General features: G+C 38.3%; 1 protein-coding gene across 10 annotated transcripts in view; it reads right to left on the minus strand.

Moving 5' to 3' along the window:
- Nucleotides 1-20,734, minus strand: part of C2CD3 (C2 domain containing 3 centriole elongation regulator) — a 145,823-nt gene that overhangs the window by 70,454 nt on the left and 54,635 nt on the right. For all 10 annotated transcript variants that reach the window (XM_078433101.2, XM_078433098.2, XM_078433102.2 and 7 more), the window contains 7 exons: nucleotides 18,132-18,626; nucleotides 15,312-15,463; nucleotides 13,274-13,520; nucleotides 10,307-10,487; nucleotides 8,706-8,889; nucleotides 6,892-7,064; nucleotides 5,037-5,160 (listed from right to left, as the gene is read on the minus strand). In XM_078433101.2, the coding sequence (XP_078289227.1) occupies nucleotides 5,037-5,160; nucleotides 6,892-7,064; nucleotides 8,706-8,889; nucleotides 10,307-10,487; nucleotides 13,274-13,520; nucleotides 15,312-15,463; nucleotides 18,132-18,626 (1,556 nt within the window). The remainder of the gene's footprint in view (nucleotides 1-5,036; nucleotides 5,161-6,891; nucleotides 7,065-8,705; nucleotides 8,890-10,306; nucleotides 10,488-13,273; nucleotides 13,521-15,311; nucleotides 15,464-18,131; nucleotides 18,627-20,734) is intronic.

The raw sequence follows: 20,734 nt of genomic DNA on the forward strand, positions 1-20,734 counted from the left end.
TGTATGTGTATGAGGTGGGGGAAGACAATATTCATCTGTCTACCAGAGTTACACTCTCCAGGGACACTCCATTTTACTGTCACTGACCTTCAGCCAAAGACTAGCAGGCAGCAACAGTAGTTGAACAACTTGGCTTTACTGCTCATTACACTGAGAAAGAACATACACCAAGGGAAATCATGGGGAATTTTAGTAAGAAAGTATCAGAAAGGACTACTAGCACTAGACTCCTGTTAGTTGATTTAGACGTTCCTGGAAGTGGAGCTTTGCTCTTGATAGTTGTTCTAATGAATCTTTTCTAGGAGGGAAGACTAGGGGCACATGGGTGGCTCATTCGGTTAAAGCGTCCAACTTTGGCCTAGGTCATGATTTTACCGTTCCCGAGTTGGAGCCTTGCGTCTGGCCCTGTGCTGACAGCTCAATGTCTGGAGCCTGTTACAGATGCTGTCTCCCTCTCTCTCTGCTCCTCCCCTCCTTGTGCTCTCTCTCTCTCTTAAAAACAAATAAACATTAAAACTAGAATGAGGCTAAGGTTAGGATTGGTAAAGCAGCAGCAGTCAGTCACTCATTGTAGCCAGGATGGGGGTGATGTTGGGTATTTTTGTGATTTCATAATGACCTTGTTTTGGTTTGTTCCTAGACAAGATTATGGAATAATTTTATTTTTGTCTCATCTCATCATGGTTGCAAAGCAGCTTTGTCTGATGCTGGTGTTCCATGAGATTATATATGCTCAGCAAGAAAACACCCAGTCCAGCTATGATTGCCAGGTCAGTTCCCAGATGTCTCTGGGGTTGCTCTTCTCTTTCTTAGTACATATGTTCCACATGTACAGACAGAATCTATCCATCTTTAACTAACACTCATAAAGAGCAGTCAAGTCTTTAGTGTGTGGGTATAGTATGAGGAAAACTCCTTTGCCCCAACTTCCCCAAGGGTATAAAATTGACATTTAGGCAAAGAGGTCACCACTTTTTGAAGCATTTTCTGACAGCCCCAAAGAAGAGTTAGAGGTGTTCCTTCTTTACTGTACTTGGTGTACATTGGTAGAGGGTAGTAACTTGGAGCTTGAATCTTGGCTCTATCATTTAATTAAATGTGTGACCTTGGACAAGTTATTCAACTCTTTGAAGTTTCATTGTCCTCTTTGCTAAAATGAGGATAGCATAAGGATACAAAATACTAAAGACGTATGTATAATTATATGCTTATTATATTTTCATTTCTTATGAAATTAAGTAACCTAAAATCATTAATGGGAGACTGGTGTATGTCTATACAACAGCAGACTCTGAAGTATATATTAGGTATAGGAAACATGAGAGGGAAATAGATCAAATGCCAGTAATGGCTAAAAAAACAAAGATAAAATGTTCAAGGAGTGTCGTAAAAATTACACTAGATAATACATACAAAGCAGAGAACCTGTTACGGGCAATGAAAGGGCTCTTAACAGGAAACTCTCAGATATAGCATTGATAAGAAAAAAAAGGTTTGCGCCCAAAGCTATTCTGAATTAATTCATTCAATAATTATTTCCTGACCATCTTCTCTGTGTGTCATGCACTGGGCTCAGAGCTAGATACATATAGGAGTGAAAGAGCTATAATTTCTTACCCTTGTGGAACTTAAAAACTAGTGCAGCAAGATCTCTGTCAATCAAGTGACTATAAATATATGTATATATCTATGTCTATATCTAGACTGTGATTGCTTTTCCTTTGGTCCAATTATCTTTTTGCTAGTACTTCACCAGCAAATCAATGAACCCATTTATGTTCATGGAAGTTTCTACTCATCCTCAGTTAAAGATCAGGTTAATTAAAAGACTCAAGTGAAAAAGAAAGAAGGGGTCTGTTTACACAGACATTGAAAATGTATTTTCAGGGAGACCACTGGCACTTCAGATGAGGGTTGCTTTCTCTTGATGAGAGAAGGCTGACTTCAGAGCACCTGCTATCTGGATACCAAGAATTCCTTTCTTCAATAAGATGCAATGTAAAACTTATTTCTGATTTTACTATATTCCACCGGCTAATAAAGGTAACATTATTTATACAAACCATCTATACAAATGGAACTAATTATTTGAATAGTAGTTGGTAGTTTATAAAGTTACTTCATATTTGTTAATTCTTACACTGATCCTTATAAAATCAGGAGAAGTATTCATAATTTCCATTTTTCAGAGGAAGAAACAGACCCAGAGAGGTGAAGAAACTACCCCAAGATCATGCACAGCTAGTGGGAGATGGGGGTGGCTCCCATTTCTAGTGCAATTTGTTTCCATTATATTGTGTTTGTCACAGAACTGTCCCAAACTATCAGAAGAATGTAGTGTTAGAATTGGCCTGGCTTCTTACCGTTCCTTCTTGAAACGGTGACACAAACCAAATGCAGGATTTACAGCAAACTGCCTGCCATCTGATTTGAGTTTCCCCATGATCCCCAGAAAGAGGGACTACTGAGTTTCTTATCTATTATGCAGTCTCTCCAAGATCTACTGACCATCTAAACTCTAAGTCCTTCTCTGCCAGTTAAATATTAGTTAACGCTATATTTACAAATTCTGACCTTGGCTGGGTCTTACACAGAACAGGTATTCCATACACACAAATTTCATGCCTCCATGCCTTTGCACATGTTCTTCTCTTTGAACAGAATAGTTTTCAGCTCTCTTGGGTATTTTGACAACTCCTATTCTTTTTCAAGACTCAGATTAAGAAGGGCTTGGAATGCCAAGTTGAGCAGGTTAGAGTTTATCTTGGGAACCAGTAGTCTCTAAAGTCAAGTGTGTACAACCTAGGGGGTTTATATATAGGATAACCTACTTGGGCGTAGGAAGAAAATATTACCACTTCTATATTTGTTATCATATATGTCAAAGTTTTATATATGCTGTTGTAGATTTTATAACGTATTATAATATAGTAGCACATGAAGCTGATTTATACATGAATAAGTACCAGATATTCAGAGGGTATGCTAGGTATGTGAAACTTTTATTTATTTATTTATTTTAAAGTTTATTCATTTTGACAGAGAGTGAGCGTGTGTGTGCGTATGCGCAAGTGGGGGAGGGGCAGAGAGAGAAGGAGAGGGAGGATCCTAAGCAGGTTCCACACTGTCAGTGCAGAGACCAATGTGGGGCTTGAACTTACAATCCATGAGATCATGACCTGAATCGAAATCAAGAGTTAGACACTTAACCGACTGAGTCACCCAGGTGCCCCTTATTTTTCTGTTAGTAGGAATGCACAATTAAAATGAGAAGACCACTGCTACTGACGATAGAAAACCATCACAGGGGCGCCTGGGTGGCGCAGTCGGTTAAGCGTCCGACTTCAGCCAGGTCACGATCTCACGGTCCGTGAGTTCGAGCCCCGCGTCAGGCTCTGGGCTGATGGCTCGGAGCCTGGAGCCTGTTTCCGATTCTGTGTCTCCCTCTCTCTCTGCCCCTCCCCCATTCATGCTCTGTCTCTCTCTGTCCCAAAAATAAATAAAAAACGTTGAAAAAAAAAATTAAAAAAAAAAAAAAAAAAAAAAAAAAAAGAAAACCATCACAAAAGTTTTAATGTGAGGGAATGGCATGGTTAAAAAACTGCCTTGGTATCACTGACACTAAATGTTCTCAAGCAATTACTGGAAATCCATTTGGAGAATTCAGTGATGGAAAATATTAACCAGGCTGAACATTTTACCAGTTGCTTCAGTGTCAGATCTCGCATGGCAGTAATTGAATTTGTTAGTTACAGAGTGCAAAGTTAAAGGCAAATGATCTGACTCTAAGTTACAGCAAGGGAAAAAAGGGAACACTTGCCTTCTTTCTTGAACTTGTGTCCAAAGTGAACTAGCCTACAGTAGAAGTATGACTTAGTTCTCTTTCTTAGTGGGTACCTTTTATATGCGCTAGAATTATGCTATGTGGTGGCAGGGGGCACAGAGGAGTTCGAGCAGTGATTATAAGAACTCACAGCCTACTGGAGAAAACTCATGTATACCAATAACTGAAAAGAATATTCAAATAACAAATAACTGCAACCAAGGTGCTAAAAGACAAGGACAAAGCACCAATTCTGTCTACGTGTAGGAAGACATATAGGAAGGCTGCAAAGAAGCTGCAAAGTCAAAGAAAATAGGAGTTTGTTTAGTGGACAAAAGGAATAAAAACACTCAAGGTAGAGAGAAGTATGAACAAAGGCCTGAAGGAGATAAGAGAAGGCCATGCTGTTTATATTTAGAAACAGTGCTCCAGGCAGAAAAAACAGCAAGACAAAATCCCTGAGAGGGAAATGAGCTTGGTGTGTTCAGAAACAATAAAGTCAGTGTTTGGAGGACAGTAAACAGAGGGGAGATGAACAGGAGGAGATGAAGTCATAAAAATAATAAGGAGCCAGATCAAGTTGGGTCTTATAGACATTTAAGAAGTTTGTACGAGATGAAAAGTCACTGATGGGTTTTAAGCAGAGGTGTGTCAAGGTCTGACTTAAGTTTTCAGAGGATCACAATACAGAGGTTTCTGTATTGCAAACAGACTGAAGGGGAACAAACTAGAAAAATGGGAGGTGATACTCAGAGACTGGATAGGAGATTATAGAAGAATCATTGGCCCTGGCCTGGTTTAAGGGTGTAGGATATGACCACAAATAAGTGATCAAGTCGGGTAGAGGATAAGTTTGTGGTTTTTATTTATTTTTTAATTTTTAAAATTTTTTAATTTTTTTAAGATTTTATTTTTAAGTCATCTCCACACCCAACATGGGGCTCCAAGTCATGACCCCAAGATCAAGAGTCACATGCTCTTCTAATTGAGGCAGCCAGGTGCTCCAAGATTGTTGACCAAAGTCAAGGACCTAAGTTGCTAATAACAGTAAAGTTTGCAAGTGATTTACTCATTTTTACTCTTACATGCTTTCTTAAGAGAGAAAGAAAAAAATAAAGTGCTTACTGAACTGGAAATCGTACAAATGAAGTTTTACATATATGAGCATCATATACTATGTGGACTGCAATGAAAAAACGTGAGGTGGACTTACTTGGCTGCTGCTTGCAGACCACAGGCTCTGATTATCTCAACTGAAATAGAGACAGCTCGGGCAGCAAGAACTCCCTCTGCTGTTCTTGGAGTACGCCTGTATTTTAGGCCCACATCCAGTAAACCTTAAGATTGAGGACAAAAGGAAAAAAGAAAAGTTAGTTGGCACAGTGTCTCTTCTACCAAACCCCAAGTCCTGGTCAGACTTGGGGTTTGGTAGACAATCATTAGGATTGCCTACAATCCTAATGAACAATAAGGGGCATGAGCAGTGAGATAATATGTCCATAGCCAGAATCATTTTATATTATTATACTTTAAGATTAATAAAGGTAGAACAAAAGTTACTATTTTCATTTCACATCCAAGAAACTATGGCTCAGAGACTGAACTGCTTGTCAAGATCACACAACTATCAGAGGCAGAACTTAATTCCAGATTTTTTAAACTTCCAGTTATCCTTATAGAATTGAGATGGACTCCACCCTTTCTTCGTTTTTAAACTTTTCCACACTTACACTTCTATCACCTTTGTACCACCACCACCTGAAACATCCTTTACATGCCATCCTTTTACAAAAATTCTACCTTCGTACATTTCAGAGAAAGCTTTACAAGAGAACAGGGGTGCCTGGGTGGCTCAGTCGGTTAAGCATCTGATTTTGGTTCAGGTCATGATCTCATGGTTTGTGAGTTTGAGCTCTGTGTGGGTCTCCATGCTGGGAGCGTGGAGCCTGCCTTGGACTCTCTCTCTCCCTCTCTTTCTGCCCCTCCCTCACTTGTGCATGCATGTGTGCTCTCTCTCTCTCTAAAAAATAAACATTAAAAAAAATAATAATAAAAGGGGAGCCTGGGTGGCTAAGTTGGTGGAGCATCTAACTTTGGCTCAGGTCATAATCTCACAATTTGTGGGTTTAAGCCCCATGTCGGGCTCTGTGCTGACAGCTCAGAGGCTGGAGCCTGCTGCGGATTCTGTGTCTCCCTCTCTCTCTGCCCCTCCACCACTCACACTCTATCTCTCTCTCTCTCTCAAAATAAATAAAGCATTTAAAAAATTAAAAATACTAATAATATAAAAATAAATAAAATATGTTAAAAAAAAAAAGAAACAACAGAACAAGCTGATCAGTGACAGGAGGAACAACTCAATCTTAACCATGGCAAGATAAAAACCTCCTGTTGTGGAATACTCTCCAGCAAACATAGTAACTTGATTTAGAAGGCTAATTCTAGTTATCTGATGACATACTTGGAGGGCAGGTCATCCTAATGAAGCAATTAGGATGTAATTCAGAAGTCTAAATTCTAATTAATCTTTTCCAACTTTAAATCCTAACCTCTTCCATCCTTACAGTGAATTCCCAGTTCATGCTAACTGTATTCCACCAATCCCACATCTGCTCATGTTGCCTTGGAATACTAATTCTCTGAATATGCCTACACAACACTTAGGATTTATGCTGTGAGGCTTCTTAAATGCTTGCTGAAGTTAAAGGTGAAATGAGACAAACAATAGAGTCCCTGCAAATGTGAATTTTTTAAACTATAGGCAAAATTTGCATACAATACACTTATATATTCATTTTTCTAAGAGAAGGTAGATCATGGTTTTCATCAGATTCTTAAAAGGGTCTCACACAATATGAATAGTCACTACTTATAGAGAAAAGGGATATTTACATGTACTGACTTCAAAAGGGAAGGGCAACGTTTCAGATTCTGTATCTCCCTCTCTCTCTGCCCCTCCCCTGTTCATGCTCTGTCTCTCTGTCTCAAAAATAAATAAACGTTAAAAAAAAAAAAATTTAATAAAAAAAAAAAAAAAAAAAGGGAAGGGCAAACCAGTCTTCAATTACCTGATGACTGGTTCCTCAGTTCCTTCCTGTTCTCAAGCCTGGGAGTTAAAGGGAGATTAAAGGTCTGTATTCCCACATCCTCATGGTGCTGCATGGTTACCATGGCACAGATCCTCGATAATGGCAAGGTTCCTCTGGCAACCATCTGGTCTCTCACGTTAGGATAATAGTATCTGTAAGCCACACAAGCACAAGCTGTTGTTGGAAGAATTAGGTGGATAAATTATTCAATTTGCCCAAGAGATCAGCTTTCGGTATGGAGTTATCTTTGGAGCCTGATTGCTCTGTATTTGTGGTATACAGCTGTGGTCCAATCTGACTGGATTTATTGCCCATCATGTGGAGGAAGTGCTTCATAAATTATACTCTATGTTCAGAACAAAGGCCAGCTTCCCACAAGCTTTCTGTTTGGATATCTGCATCTGACTTAGACTGCTGGGAGTAGCCACTTTTACGAACATACACCCTGGTGCCAGTGAAAGTGGTTCCAAATGGAGCAGTACCAATCTCTTCTATGGCTTCAGGCCTAAGTCCCTCAAATTTAAAGCATCCATTAGTATCTACTGTACTTCCATCTCTTGTCAAAACATTCCATTCTTTTTTTTTTTTAATTTATTTTTTAAATTTACATCCAAGTTAGTTAGCATATAGTGCAACAGTGATTTCAGGAGTAGATTCCTTAATGCCCCTTACCCATTTAGCCCATCCCCTCCTCCAACAACCCCTCCAGTAACCCTCTGTCTGTTCTCCATATTTAAGAGTCTCTTATGGGGGCGCCTGGATGGCTCAGTCAGTTAGGCGTCCGATTTCAGCTCAGGTCATGATCTCACAGTTTGTGGGTTCCAGCCCCGCGTCAGGATCCGTGCTGACAGCTCAAAGCCTGGAGCCTGCTTCAGATTCTGTGACTCCCTCTCTCTCTGTCCCTTCCCTGCTCATGTTCTGTCTCTCCTTCTCTCTCAAAAATAAATAAAACATTAAAAAAAAATTTTTTTTAAGTCTTTTATGTTTTGTCACCCTCCCTGTTTTTATATTATTTTTGCTTCCCTTCCCTTATGTTCATCTGTTTTGTGTCTTAAAGTCCTCATACGAGTGAAGTCATATGATATTTGTCTTTCTCTAATTTCGTTTAGCATAATACCCTCTAGTTCCAAAACATTCCATTCTTGTATCAGTTTTAAATGAAACTTAAATTCACCTGACTGTTTTTAGGAAAAGTTTCTGGCAAGTATATGGTACTCTGCCCTAGTTCTGTTGATGCTGTTTCTTATTTTGAATCTATACTCTCTTTGTCACTTCTTGGGCGCAGGGATGCAAAAGAGGCTGAGCCTGTGTATTCACGTCAAGTCTGTTACATGAATGGATTTAAATTTTACAAAGACTACTCTTTTGGTGGTGGGAAGACCAGATTATAAGAAATGAGTTTAGAGGCGGGGAGACCAGTAAGGAGGCTATCAGTAAATTAGGCATGATATGATGAGGGCCTGAACTAAATAGGGCAGTAATAAGAAAACAAGTGACTAAATATTTAAGAGCAGTAGGAGGTAAAACTGATAGAACTTCACTTCCAAATGTAACAAGTGGTTAGAAGCATGAGATACAACTGCTCTCAAGAGCCTAATAATGTAGCAGATTTAAGTAAAATCTGGAGAAGAGTCACTAATAAACCAGGTAATATAAAATAGGGTAGAAAGGATTGCTTAGCTTCCTTATAATTCAAGCTAAGCTTCCTTATAATTCAAACTACGATGTCAAGGGAAGGATGCTCTATGATTGTGCACTTCCTTTCTAGGCACAAAACTGGTTTCACATTATACCTGCACCAGATTTCAAACTGGACTCCACCTCCAGGCATGGGCCCCTGTGCAGAGAAGACACTCAGCAGAAGCCTTTGCACTGGAACTTCAGCTGGCAACAGGAGAGAGTGATGGTGCTCACTATTAAAGATGGGATCTGGAACACAGAGTGTGGTTGCAGATCTGAAAGGCTTCAAAGAGATTCCTTTGGAAAAGAAAAGCAATTCAGAATAATCCAACACATTTAGTGCTTTATCTGTAGCAAGACAGTATGCTAATATTCAATTTCAATTTTATCCTTACAAAACTCCTGTGAGAAAAACAAAGCAACTATTATTATTCCTACTTAACAGACAGGATAGGACATATTGAAGTTACATAGTGAATCCAAAGGTCTTAGAGTTAGTAGATCATGCACCTGATACCAGAACCTGTATCTTCTATGTTACTTTTATCAAGGTCTATTTCCATAGTAGCTATGGTCCCCCAAGGGCCCCATGATAATATAGAAGAAAGAGATCCCTTCATTGCTGGACAATGTCTAAGGGTTGCCATTTCTCCACATCCTTGCCAACACTTGTTAGTTTGATTTTTGTTTTTGTTTTTGCTTAAAAATTATTGCCATCTTGGTGAAAAGAAGTGGTATTCTGTGGTGGTTTTGGTTTTCATTCCCTAAATGACTAATGATGCTGAGTATCTTTTCATGTGCTTATTGGCGCCATTTATATATCTTAAGAGAAACGTCTATTTAGATTTTCTAAATATTTTTTAATTAGATTGTCTTTTTATTATTATTTGTAAGAGTTCTTTATATATTCTGGATACAAGTTCCTTATTTGAACCCTAAAATCAATACTGGCAGTGCTTTTGCAGTTATATGTGGACATACTCAGAATGCCAAAAAAATCTGAGCCACCTGACTTGATCATTCTCAACTGAGCTAGAACAAGGGGACACTCTGCTTTCTTGTTTTAGCTCTTAGAGATGATGAGACAATGGAAATGGTAGGGGGTAGTGTAGTGTAGTGTAGTGCAAGAATATCTGGCTCTGGGGCCAGTTGGATGGGGTCTGAATGCCAACCACGTTATTGTTACTGGGGCAGCCTCAGTCACTTAACACTTCTCTCTTTTGTAAAATAAAGAAAATAGAATCTACTAGGATAAGTTGTTTTAGGATTTACAACTATGATCTATGTGAGATATATATGTACATATTTCTCCTAAGAGCAATGGTTCAGTATTCCCTAATTCAGTGTTTCACGCTGTTATGTTATGTAGAATGTAACTACCTTGAATAATGAGAATCAATTGTATATGTATGGATGATAAGAGTGACCAGGCAAAATATAAATAATGGGTGGGATCTAGGTAAAGGGTATATAGAAGTTCTTTGTACTATTTTTGTTAACTTTTCTGTAAATTTGAAATCATATCAAAATAAAAAGCTACAAAAAACAACATAAGAAAGGAAAAATTAAAACTTAGCCCATCTTCTGTACTACCCAGGTAAGACTCGAAACATTTAGGAACTCAAAATTCACTCAGGAAAAAAAAAAAAAAATCCTAAGTATAGCCAATTAAAGAACCATACAAGAATGAGAAACCCTAACCTCCTAAACCTACCGTTTTCAAGGAACTCAGGTCCTTTTAGCACACTGGATTGAGAGTCTTGAACTGGAAAGTAGTACTGGACATAACAATCTGCTTCTCCCCAGACTGTTGCCTGAAGAGGGGCTAGCCCTTTAACGCTCTCTACGTGGAGCTCAAAGTGATGCTCCATCAATCCATTTCTTTGGTCCTCTGCCTATTAAATGAAACAGAGATACTGGTGAGCTTTAAAGAAAAAAATATTCTTAGAATATTCCTGCTTCTCTACAAAATCTGAGTATAGATGAAGAAACAGTCATAATTAGCTGATACTAAAACAGATACTTAATTCTCATTGTGTATAAGTCTCACAACTGCTCACTGTAATCAGATCCAGCTGGATTTACTCTAGACTGTGAGCCTAGGTCAATATTAGGAAATCCATAAATGTTTCAGTGCATTAAATAGAATAAAGGAAAGAAACATGACTATCTCAATAAATGCTAACAAGGTATTTGATAAAATTCAATCAGCTCCTGATTCTTAGTACATTAAGAATAGGACACATTAAGAATATCTTCTTGTATAAAAAATACATATGTGAAGCAAACAGGTATTAATTTACTTACTATTTTTAGTGAAGGTTGGAATAACACCAAGACTACTCATTAATGGTAAGGACTAGTCAAGGAGGTCGTGAATATACCATTACTGAAAGTAACTACTACTGATAACAATTTAATGTTTTTTTTTATTTACTATAGCCAGGCACTGTACTAAGCCTTTGACTTGTAGTAGTTAATTTAATATGTATAGCTAACAACAGTGGAATAAGGGTTTGAACTCAGGTAGTCTGACTCGAGAGCCAAGGCTCTTTACTTCTACTCTATACAGCCTCGACAGACACTAGACAACTGATAACTGGGAATATTCAAAGGGGGGATTCAGGATTCAGATAAAATTGTATGATGTATATGTGTTTAACATTCTAACCATTAATCCCATGAATCTGGAACAGATTGCATAAGGTCTTTGCTTTATTTATCAGCAGTATCTGCTCCAAAACCTTCCTCAGGGAAACAGAAAACTTTCATTTTGATTCCCTAGAAAAGAAAAACAATCTCAGCAGCTACTTAACTTGGCCATACAGTATTACAGTAATAATTCAGTTCTGTAGATGCTGAAATGGATGAGGGACATGAGTATAGGAAGAAAAACTATTTATTTATAGATATCTAATCTTTCAGAGAGTTCTTTTATGCTCATAATGAGTAACATTTTCTAACTTTTGGTATGGAATTTAATGAAAACTGAGTCTACACTGCAAAGTGAGGGCCATATATAATACCTAAAATAGACTTAGGAATATTATAGATAAGTTTTCTGTGTTTGTGCTTTTATGTCATTGTCAAATTTAAAAAGCTACTATTATCTATTGGTAGACACTAGTATTTAATAGAAACAGTAAAGAAAAGTTTGGAGTTCATAACATACAAATAAACAATAACCTACTCATAGACATTTTCCTAATAGTTCTTTCTCTGTCATAGACATCACATTTGTCATTCAGATTAGAAAATATAACATACTTAAATCATGTGGAAACTGAGATTTGGCTTTGCTAGTAAAGACACCAAAGGTAAGATAACAGTAGGGCATGACACAGTAGAATGAAGACCGGATTTTGAGTCAGAAGGCCTGTGTCTGAACAGTGATTTTCTCATTCTTAGCTATGTGACCCTGGACAAGTAACATAACATCTTTGATTCTGTTTCATCACTTAAAAAGAGAATGACAATGACTCACCTCATGTAGTGTTAGGGAAATAAACATGAAAAAGTGTATCAATGTGCTTTCTCAATTGTCCAACACTGTACAAATTATTTTTAAGAATTTACTGGTAGAGGGGAGCCTGGGTGGCGCAGTCGGTTAAGCGTCCGACTTCAGCCAGGTCACGATCTCGCAGTCCGTGAGTTCGAGCCCCGCATCAGGCTCTGGGCTGATGGCTCGGAGCCTGGAGCCTGTTTCCGATTCTGTGTCTCCCTCTCTCTCTGCCCCTCCCCCGTTCATGCTCTGTCTCTCTCTATCCCAAAAATAAATAAAAAACGTTGAAAAAAAAAAAAAAAAAAAAAAAAAAAAAAAGAATTTACTGGTAGAAAAGCAAGGAACTTCACTACAACTTTCCAACTGGATTTGGCTGAGAAACAGAGTAAGATTTGCTGGCTTACATTTGGAATCATTCTCAACCTTCTGCCCCCATTTTTCCCCCCTTGATTATCTCAAAAAAAAATTTTTTTTTAATGTTCATTTATTTTTGAGAGAGACAGAGACAGAATGCGAGCAGGTTAGGGGCAGAGAGAGAGGGAGACACAGAATCTGAAGCAGGCTCCAAGGCTCCGAGCTGTCAGTACAGAGCCCGATGCGGGGCTTGAACTCACGAGCTGTGAGATCATGACCTGAACCGAAGTCGGATGGATGCTCAACCGACTGAGCCACCCAGGCACCCCTGATTATCTTTTTTTTAATTAAGACTTTTTAAATGCAGTTTTACATTCACCCCAATTTTTTAAAAGGCAATTAATTAACCGTTAGTGAATTAGAGGATTAAGAGGTGGCTGTCCAATTAGAGTTTCTTCATAGATTCAAAAAGCTCAGAGGAACACAGATATACATTTAAATCATAAAAAATAAATAATTCCTTTAATCTACAGCAAGTATTAGGGTGCAAATATGTTTCTTTTCACTAATGAAATAATGATCTGGGGCAATGGTTTCACTAAAACATGCAAGATAAAATGAGATTATGGAACTTAAAATTTGGCAAAACAATAGATCTCGTGCACTCACCACACACACCAAAAGGTAACAAGGTGAAGTGACTGATAACGTTAATTGGCTTCATTATGGTAACCATTTCATAGTGTTACATATATCAAAACATCATGTTGTATACCTTAAAATGAGATTATGGTTTTTATAAATAATCAAGTGGTTAGTGACTACCATAGTAACAGATGCTATAGACGGCTGGTCCAGAAAATGGGCTGGCCTAGGGCTGAAGGGTGGAAGTGTTCCTTCTTCATTCTTTAATCTTTGTAGTGCCATTATCTGATCTGAAGAACCCATGGCTAAAAAGACGCGAAGACTCCCATTTTGGTGGCCTGAGAACACATCAATCACAGGCATGTAGCTGTCAACAGCAACAACTGGGTACTGAGCATCAAGCAGCAGGCGAGAAATTTTGGGATCTCTAGAGGAAGAGAAAGTATGAATGAGCAAATAATAACCATCAATCATGTCTCAGTGTTGCTGCTGCATTTCCTACTTGGCTTATTTTCTCAGTTTGTTAAAAATGGGTCTACAGCTAGAAAAGTAATAGTGGTCTGAAAAAACATCATTCTACCGTAACTCATCAAATAAAAATTCCCAGGCAGATAAGTTCTAACGTAGCAATCTGAAAGCAGGGGATGTGTCTGATTTATCTCTGTTATCATCATGACCCCAAGCCCAGCATCTGGGACTGAGAACTATCCCAGTACAAGCTTATTGAATTGCATTATTTTACAGTGTGTTCAACTTGAAAAAGTATGGACTTTGGTGTCTGGCAGATAAGACTTGGATAACATTACCAATAACATCTTCCATCTATAATCCTTCTAACACTGCCAAGGTTGATATTATCCACTATTAACAGATTAAAAAAGTCCAAATGCTCATCAGACCATGCTAAATCTTAGCTCTCCACTTAATTGTTGGATGACTCTAAGTAATCAACTTAACATTTCTAAGTCTGTTTCGTCTTCTGTAAAATGTAGGTAATAAAACTTCCTCAAAGGGCAGTTAGGACTAAGTCGAGGAAACAAATATAAAATACCAACTACAATACTTAGTACACAATAAGTGCTAAGTACCTGGTAGCTATGATTATTTTATGCTCTGTCAGCAAAGAATGGGGTCTAATGAAATGAGAAGGGAAGGGAAATACCAGACTACACTAATATCACAAGCAAAAAAAGGGGAAAAAGCCAAAGCCTACAGCTGACAGTGGCATGATTCCAGTAGCACTCCTTAGCCTGACCATGCTCTCCAGTGCTACCATCATAAGTATTTCACTGTTCACAGAAGGCTTACCCATTTATTTTCTCACTGGATTATCACAATTGTGCCACAAGGGAGACAGGGGTCTATCATCACCCTCATTTTACAGATGATGAAAATAAAGCCAGAGAGGTTGATTTTTTCAAGTCAAAGGACAAGCTTCCTCATTTGTAAAAAGGGGATAATGATAATACTTCCTGGGTTATAGGAAGGCTCACATGAAACAGTGCACACTAAAGTGTTCTCTGTAAAATGTAAAACACAACATTTAAAACACAGCACCATGAGAAAGCTCTTAGGAAAGAAGTCAGTGCTAAAATAATTAAAAATCAGTACCTTGAACCAAAACAAAAAATTAACAGTCTGTAGTGAGGACAGAAATAACCTCCAGATAAATCAATACCCTACTGAGTGATAAGTGAGGTACAGTGATCAAATCTGTAGGTCCAAAAGACAATACTCAGTAGAGAAATCATGCAGATAGCTGATGGGGAATAATCATCATGTTTTTGTGACAGAGATAAACCATTAATTTTGTGAGGTGATAACCTTTGGTAGTAGAACTTCTTGGTGAAGCAGTAGAACTCTCTGGGTTCTAAGCCTGGTTCTACTACTTACAATAAATATAACAAGTTATTTAAATCCTCTGTGCCTCTGTTAACTCATCTGTAAAATAGGGGAAATAAAAGTTACCTGCCTTAGAAAACTGTTGTGAGGATTAAATGACTTGATGTATGAAAGGTTCTTAGCATAGAGCCTGAAACATGGTAAGCAGTATCTGTGAACTGTTTTAACATAGAAAGAGCAGCCACTGTGGTGACACTGAGAAAAGTCCTCCAAGGTATTATTGGGCTAGTCATGTTTGCAAACCCAAAGAATTCCTCTTCAGTCCAAACAAAGTTAAAGATGTAAAGTAAAGAATACTCCAAAAGATCCTATTTACTTGAATGACACGTAAAACTGATGGAGGGGGAGTTTCACCAGCCCGAGCAACTTGTCCTGTCCTGGGCTCTGCACCTTGTTCCAAGTTTCAATTACCATCACATTGTTCTTCAGCCTTTCCAGGTATTTGGAAGACAGAGAGACAGGAATCACCTGGGGAGAGGAACAATCAAAAAAAACAACACAATAACCAACACCTGAGAAAAAGGATCAATTTATACTTTTATTCAACAAGTACTAACTGAAAGCCATGCACAGTGCTAGGAACTGAAGACATTAAAATAAAACCCACTCTGTATTCTCAAGAGAAGCTAGTCTGGTGTAAGAGACCAATTAAGGCCAAATACAAAATGGTAATAGTTCTCTGATGACAAAGGTCATATAGATGGGGCTTTGAGGACACAGACATATCAATGACTGCGCCTGCCTGCCTCATCCAAGCCTTTCTAAGGCAAAATGACCTATTTGTAAATCCCTGCGGAAAGACAGATGTTTCTGAAAGAAAGATGGCTACTGACTAGACAAGGGTTGAGCACCTAATCAAAGGGCAGCCAGCCCACTGGTTGGATGCAATGGCCTAATGCAAAAAGCTCTGCCCAATCTTCTGTCATGGTAAATAACAAGTCAACTGTTCATTTGGATTTCCAATGTAAAATTATTTGAGAACTGGCCAGCCAGCTGGTAGATGAAAGAGAAAGAAAAGTCACGAAGAGAAGCAGAGATCTGCAGCCAAGAGCGAGTCTGTTTCCTTAATGGCAGAATGAAGGGCCCACCAATTTGAAGTGACCTAAGCTGCAGTATAACTGCATCAGCAGAGAAGAGATAAGCCCCATGATGAAATCAATAGAACATGAAAGGAAAAAGGGTGAAATCAGAAATTAGGTAAGGCAAGATGACAGGAAGACACCAGAAGAGCAGAGATCCTGAGCAGACCTACTTTTGTATCCATCTAAGAAACTCCAATTACATAAGGTACCTGAGCACATTTCTGTTCTGTGAAACTAAAAAAACTAAAACATAGCGACCTAACCTACAAAGGAGAGATTTCAGAGAAAGCTGCTGGCAGAAAGTAACACTAAATTCTTAGGGATAAGCAGAATAAAGTTAACGTCTAAAAAGTTCTACCTAATAGGAGTCATGAAGGGTGAGAAGGAAATGTAAGGCAGAGGAAAAGCACACGAAAAGACACAGAGGTAGGGAAAAAGAACTTTAGGAAACTGCAAGTAGCTGAGCATAGCTGGACTATCTAGTGTGAAGGGAAGAGTGACAGGAGTAGAGACTGGAGAAGTACAGTCAGGCAGTTGTTAAATGGGCTTATAGTCCAAACTAAACATCTTATCTACTCTGAAGGCTATGGGGAATTACTGAAAAGTCTAAACCAGGGGAATAAAATACTCAGGTTAATATTTTACAAAGATCATTCCTATTGGTACAAAAAGGAATGGACATAGAGAGACCAGAAACAGACTAGACTGAAGGCTATTTGGAATGAGAAAGAGGGCCTGAATGAAAGCAGTAGCAGTCGGGTTGAGTGAGAGGATTTCGTCTGGAGAATGAAGTTTGCAGCATCTATTGGATTTGGTGAATATGTAATAAAGAATCAAGGATACCTTTCAGGTTCTGCTCGGGTTTCTGAGTAGATTACAATATGAATTAGGGCAGATAGGAGGAGGAGGAACAGATTTGGAAGGAATAATAAATTCAGATTCAGACACATTTGAATTCCTTCTTTCATTTACATACCTTTACTGAATACCTGTGATATGCCAGGCCGTGCATTAGGTGCCAAGTGTAAAGTGCTTTTGAGACATTTGGGGATGATGACCAGCAGTTACACAGAGAGATCAGAAACCTGAGGGAATGTCTGGCCTACATGGAAGTATAGATTTGGAAGTTATCTTCATAAAAATAATAGATGAAGCTATGGGAGTGGAAGGAGTGACCATGGGAAAAGCGGGTTGGTTTGGAACAGTGCCAAGAATAAAAGTAATGCAGAGGAGTACCAGTAATTAAAGGTAAAAGAAAGGGAGAAAGGAGTGCTGGGGCCACCACTCGTTTCCTAGTTTTCCTGCTGTCCCAAAGACCAAAAAAGAGCTGTTGTTGATTCAGGAAGAAAATAAGAGAGTGGAGTTACAAAAATCAAGAAAGGAAACTATTTTTTTTTTTTTAAAGTTTGTTTATTTTGACAGAGCAAGAGAAGAGAACATAAGCTGGGCAAGGACAGAGAGAGGCGGGTGGAGAGAGAGAGTCCCAAGCAGGCTCTGCACTGTCACCATAGAGCCCAATATAGGGCTCAACCTCATAAACTGTGAGATAATGAACTGAGCAAAAATCAAGAGTCAGACATTTAACCAACTGAGCTGCCTAGGCTCCCCAAAACAGGAAACAATTTAAGCAACAGCATCAAATTCTACAGAGAAATCAAGCCAGATAAGTATTAAAACAAGTAGAGGAATAAATTAGAGAAAAAATTAAAAAAACAAAAAGCTTGGAGATACAGAAAAGAAAGGGGAAAGTTTAGTTCTAGAGGAAGGATAAAGGAATAGAATTCAGAACTCAGGCAAAAGAAACAGTGGGAAACCACAACAATTGAGACAGAAGAAAATGAAGACACAAAAAGTTTTAAAATGTTGATAGTGTTTTTTCCTCTTCCCATCCCATAGTGGGAATGGATCTGCACACCAGCTAATTACAAAGGTCTCTCCCAGTCTGAACATTCTAGGTTTCCTTTATAATGGAATTATGATTTGGGAAACATACTTGTCTCCCACCTCCATATAGCCCTAATAGATATAGAAGGTTAAGATATGTACAAAGTTACCTGAGAAAAGTTGAAGACTGGTTGTGTTGTGCCCCATGCGATGATAGATCTGGTGACTTCCTCTGTGCTGAAAAGTTTGCAATTTAAATAAACATTGCATGGCGGAGGTTTGTCAGATTCTCCAGTAATGAAATCTTTCCCATCGACCACCATCAACAGCACATGCAACAGCAAAGCACTCTCTTTTGTTGACCCATCTGTCTGATTTGCTAAATTGTGAGAGGCTGGCACAGCCATGAAGGTTGAAGGATTTGGCACAACAGGGCTTGGTGACTTTGGGTTGGAGAGTATCAAATTCTGTACTTTCTTTGCAACTTCTTCGTGAATTTGATTTAGGTTCTCTGGATTTTTAGTACAGGTAACATGTTGATCAGGTTCTGATAATGTCTGATCTGGACTTGTAAGAGTACAAAGTGGGCCATGTTGGGTGCTGTTACGTAATTTAGTATTCACACAAGTGAAATCCTTGTTATGTATAACAAGCTCCACAGTTACCTATAAAAACAAAAGGAAGAGAGTTAGTGGGCCTTCTGAAATCAGAATCAGAATTTTGGAGCTAGAGGCAAATCAGATTATTAGAAAATAATTAACTCATTCTCAAATACCATAATAGTAGGAACACTAACAGTCTGTATATACATTACCTTATCAGGATTAAGAAAAGCTAGACAGATGATTTGTCAACAATATAAGCTGAGCCTAGAACATCATCTTGTGCCAGAAAATAAAGATATGCTCAGAAAAGGATGCAGATATATCAAAAGAACACAGAATTCAAAGGAGCTCACATGGGCCAAATCTGGGACAATTTAAGCATCAAAAAGAACAATAATAGTAAAGGACAATAACACTGAATAATGTAAAAAACCATGAGTCTATACCGATATAAACAAACATGGGAGAAGGGACAACTCTTCTGTATAGTACAATGCAATTAGTAAATACATAAGGAATGGAGGAGTTAGAAAATCATCATCTTACAATCATTGGTAGTAATAAGTGATTCAGGTAAACCACAGTGGAAGACATTCTACACATAAAAGGTCTCACTTAAAAAAAAATCAAAGTACTGAAAGACAAAGAAAGGTTGCAAAACTGTTCTAGACTAAAGATTAGAGAGGTATGACAAATGTAATGGATAATCCTGGAATGGAAAAAAAAAAAATCTTTACATGGAAGTATTGGCACAATTAGTGAAACTTGCACATGGACTACAGACATTATCAATGTTAACTCTATTTTTATAATTGTACAGTGTTTTGTATGATGTTCTTGTTCTTAGGAAATATAAGAATTTAGGGGGGAAAGAGGCATGATGTCTATAACATATTCTCAAATACTTCAGAACAAAAATTGTGTGTGGGTGTGGGGGAGAGTGCACAGGGAGACAAAGAAAGACAGGAAGAAAGGGAGAGACAGGAGGTAGATAATTATAAAGCAAATGTGACAAATGTTAGTAATTGGTGAGTCTAGGTAAAGGGTATGTGAATTCTTTGTTCTATATTTGCAATTTTTCTCTAAGTTTGAAGTTATTAGGGATAAAGGGGACTTGCTGTTCCCTTTATTTAAAATCCACAGCAAAGTTATTTCACTCTATTGAATACGGACAGCAATCTATCTACAACGGTACTTCTCTCAACAGAACCAGGACAGAAACAATTTCTAGTCCATCAGTTCTATTAATTCCTCTTTTCTGGTTTTAACCTTGCAGTCCAGAATGAATGAGGCAAACAGAAAATTAAATTTTGATAGGGGAAGAGTAATGTGATATTAATTTTTTGCAATGACAATCACACAAGTCCTTAAAACTAACTGGTATTTATTATCAAGAAGACCAGGAAGGAGGCAGAGAGGGCTTTCAAGAGGAGGCAGCAGCGTGAAAATCAAGATTAAAAGCATGGAGGTATGAACCATCATGATACCTTACTAATTCTTTACATAGTTTGATATGGCTACTGGTAAGGAAGCTGCAAGTGGTATGTTAGGGCCACATAGTGAGCCCTGTATTTTATCTTTTGGATAATGGAGAGCCATGGAAATGACATGGGTATGGCTGTGATAATTAAAAAAAGATGTTTTTTTTATAAAATTTTTTTTTTTTTTTAATTTTCTGAGAGACAGGGTGAGACAGAGCATGAGCAGGGGAGGGGAAGAAAGAGGGGGAGACCAGAATCTAAAGCAGGCTCTAGGCTCTCAGCTGTCAACACAGAACCTGACGTGGGGCTTGAACTCACTAACCATGAGATCATGACCTGAAGTGAAGTCAGAAGCTTTACTGACTGAGCCATCCAGGTGCCCCTGGCTGTGATTTTAAAAGCTCACCAGGACAATAAGACAAAGCCATACTGAAGCTACACATTCAAATTCTGCTACCTAAGAAATCCTGCAGCTTCTTAATACAAGGAAAGAACCCTCCTTCCAACAAATTATATATCAGAATTCATTCCACCAGGTCACAAACTCAGCCACTTCTCTCCTTGTTCCCTGTCACTACTCTAGTCCAAGCCATCAATTATCTCTTTCCTGGACTAATTCAACAGTCTCCCTATTTTTCTTCTTGCCCCCCACAATCTATTGTCCACAGTTATCTTTTAAAAATGTAA

This window comes from Panthera onca, chromosome D1, assembly GCF_046562875.1.
Source record: "Panthera onca isolate mPanOnc1 chromosome D1, mPanOnc1 haplotype 2, whole genome shotgun sequence".
NCBI lineage: Eukaryota > Metazoa > Chordata > Mammalia > Carnivora > Felidae > Panthera > Panthera onca.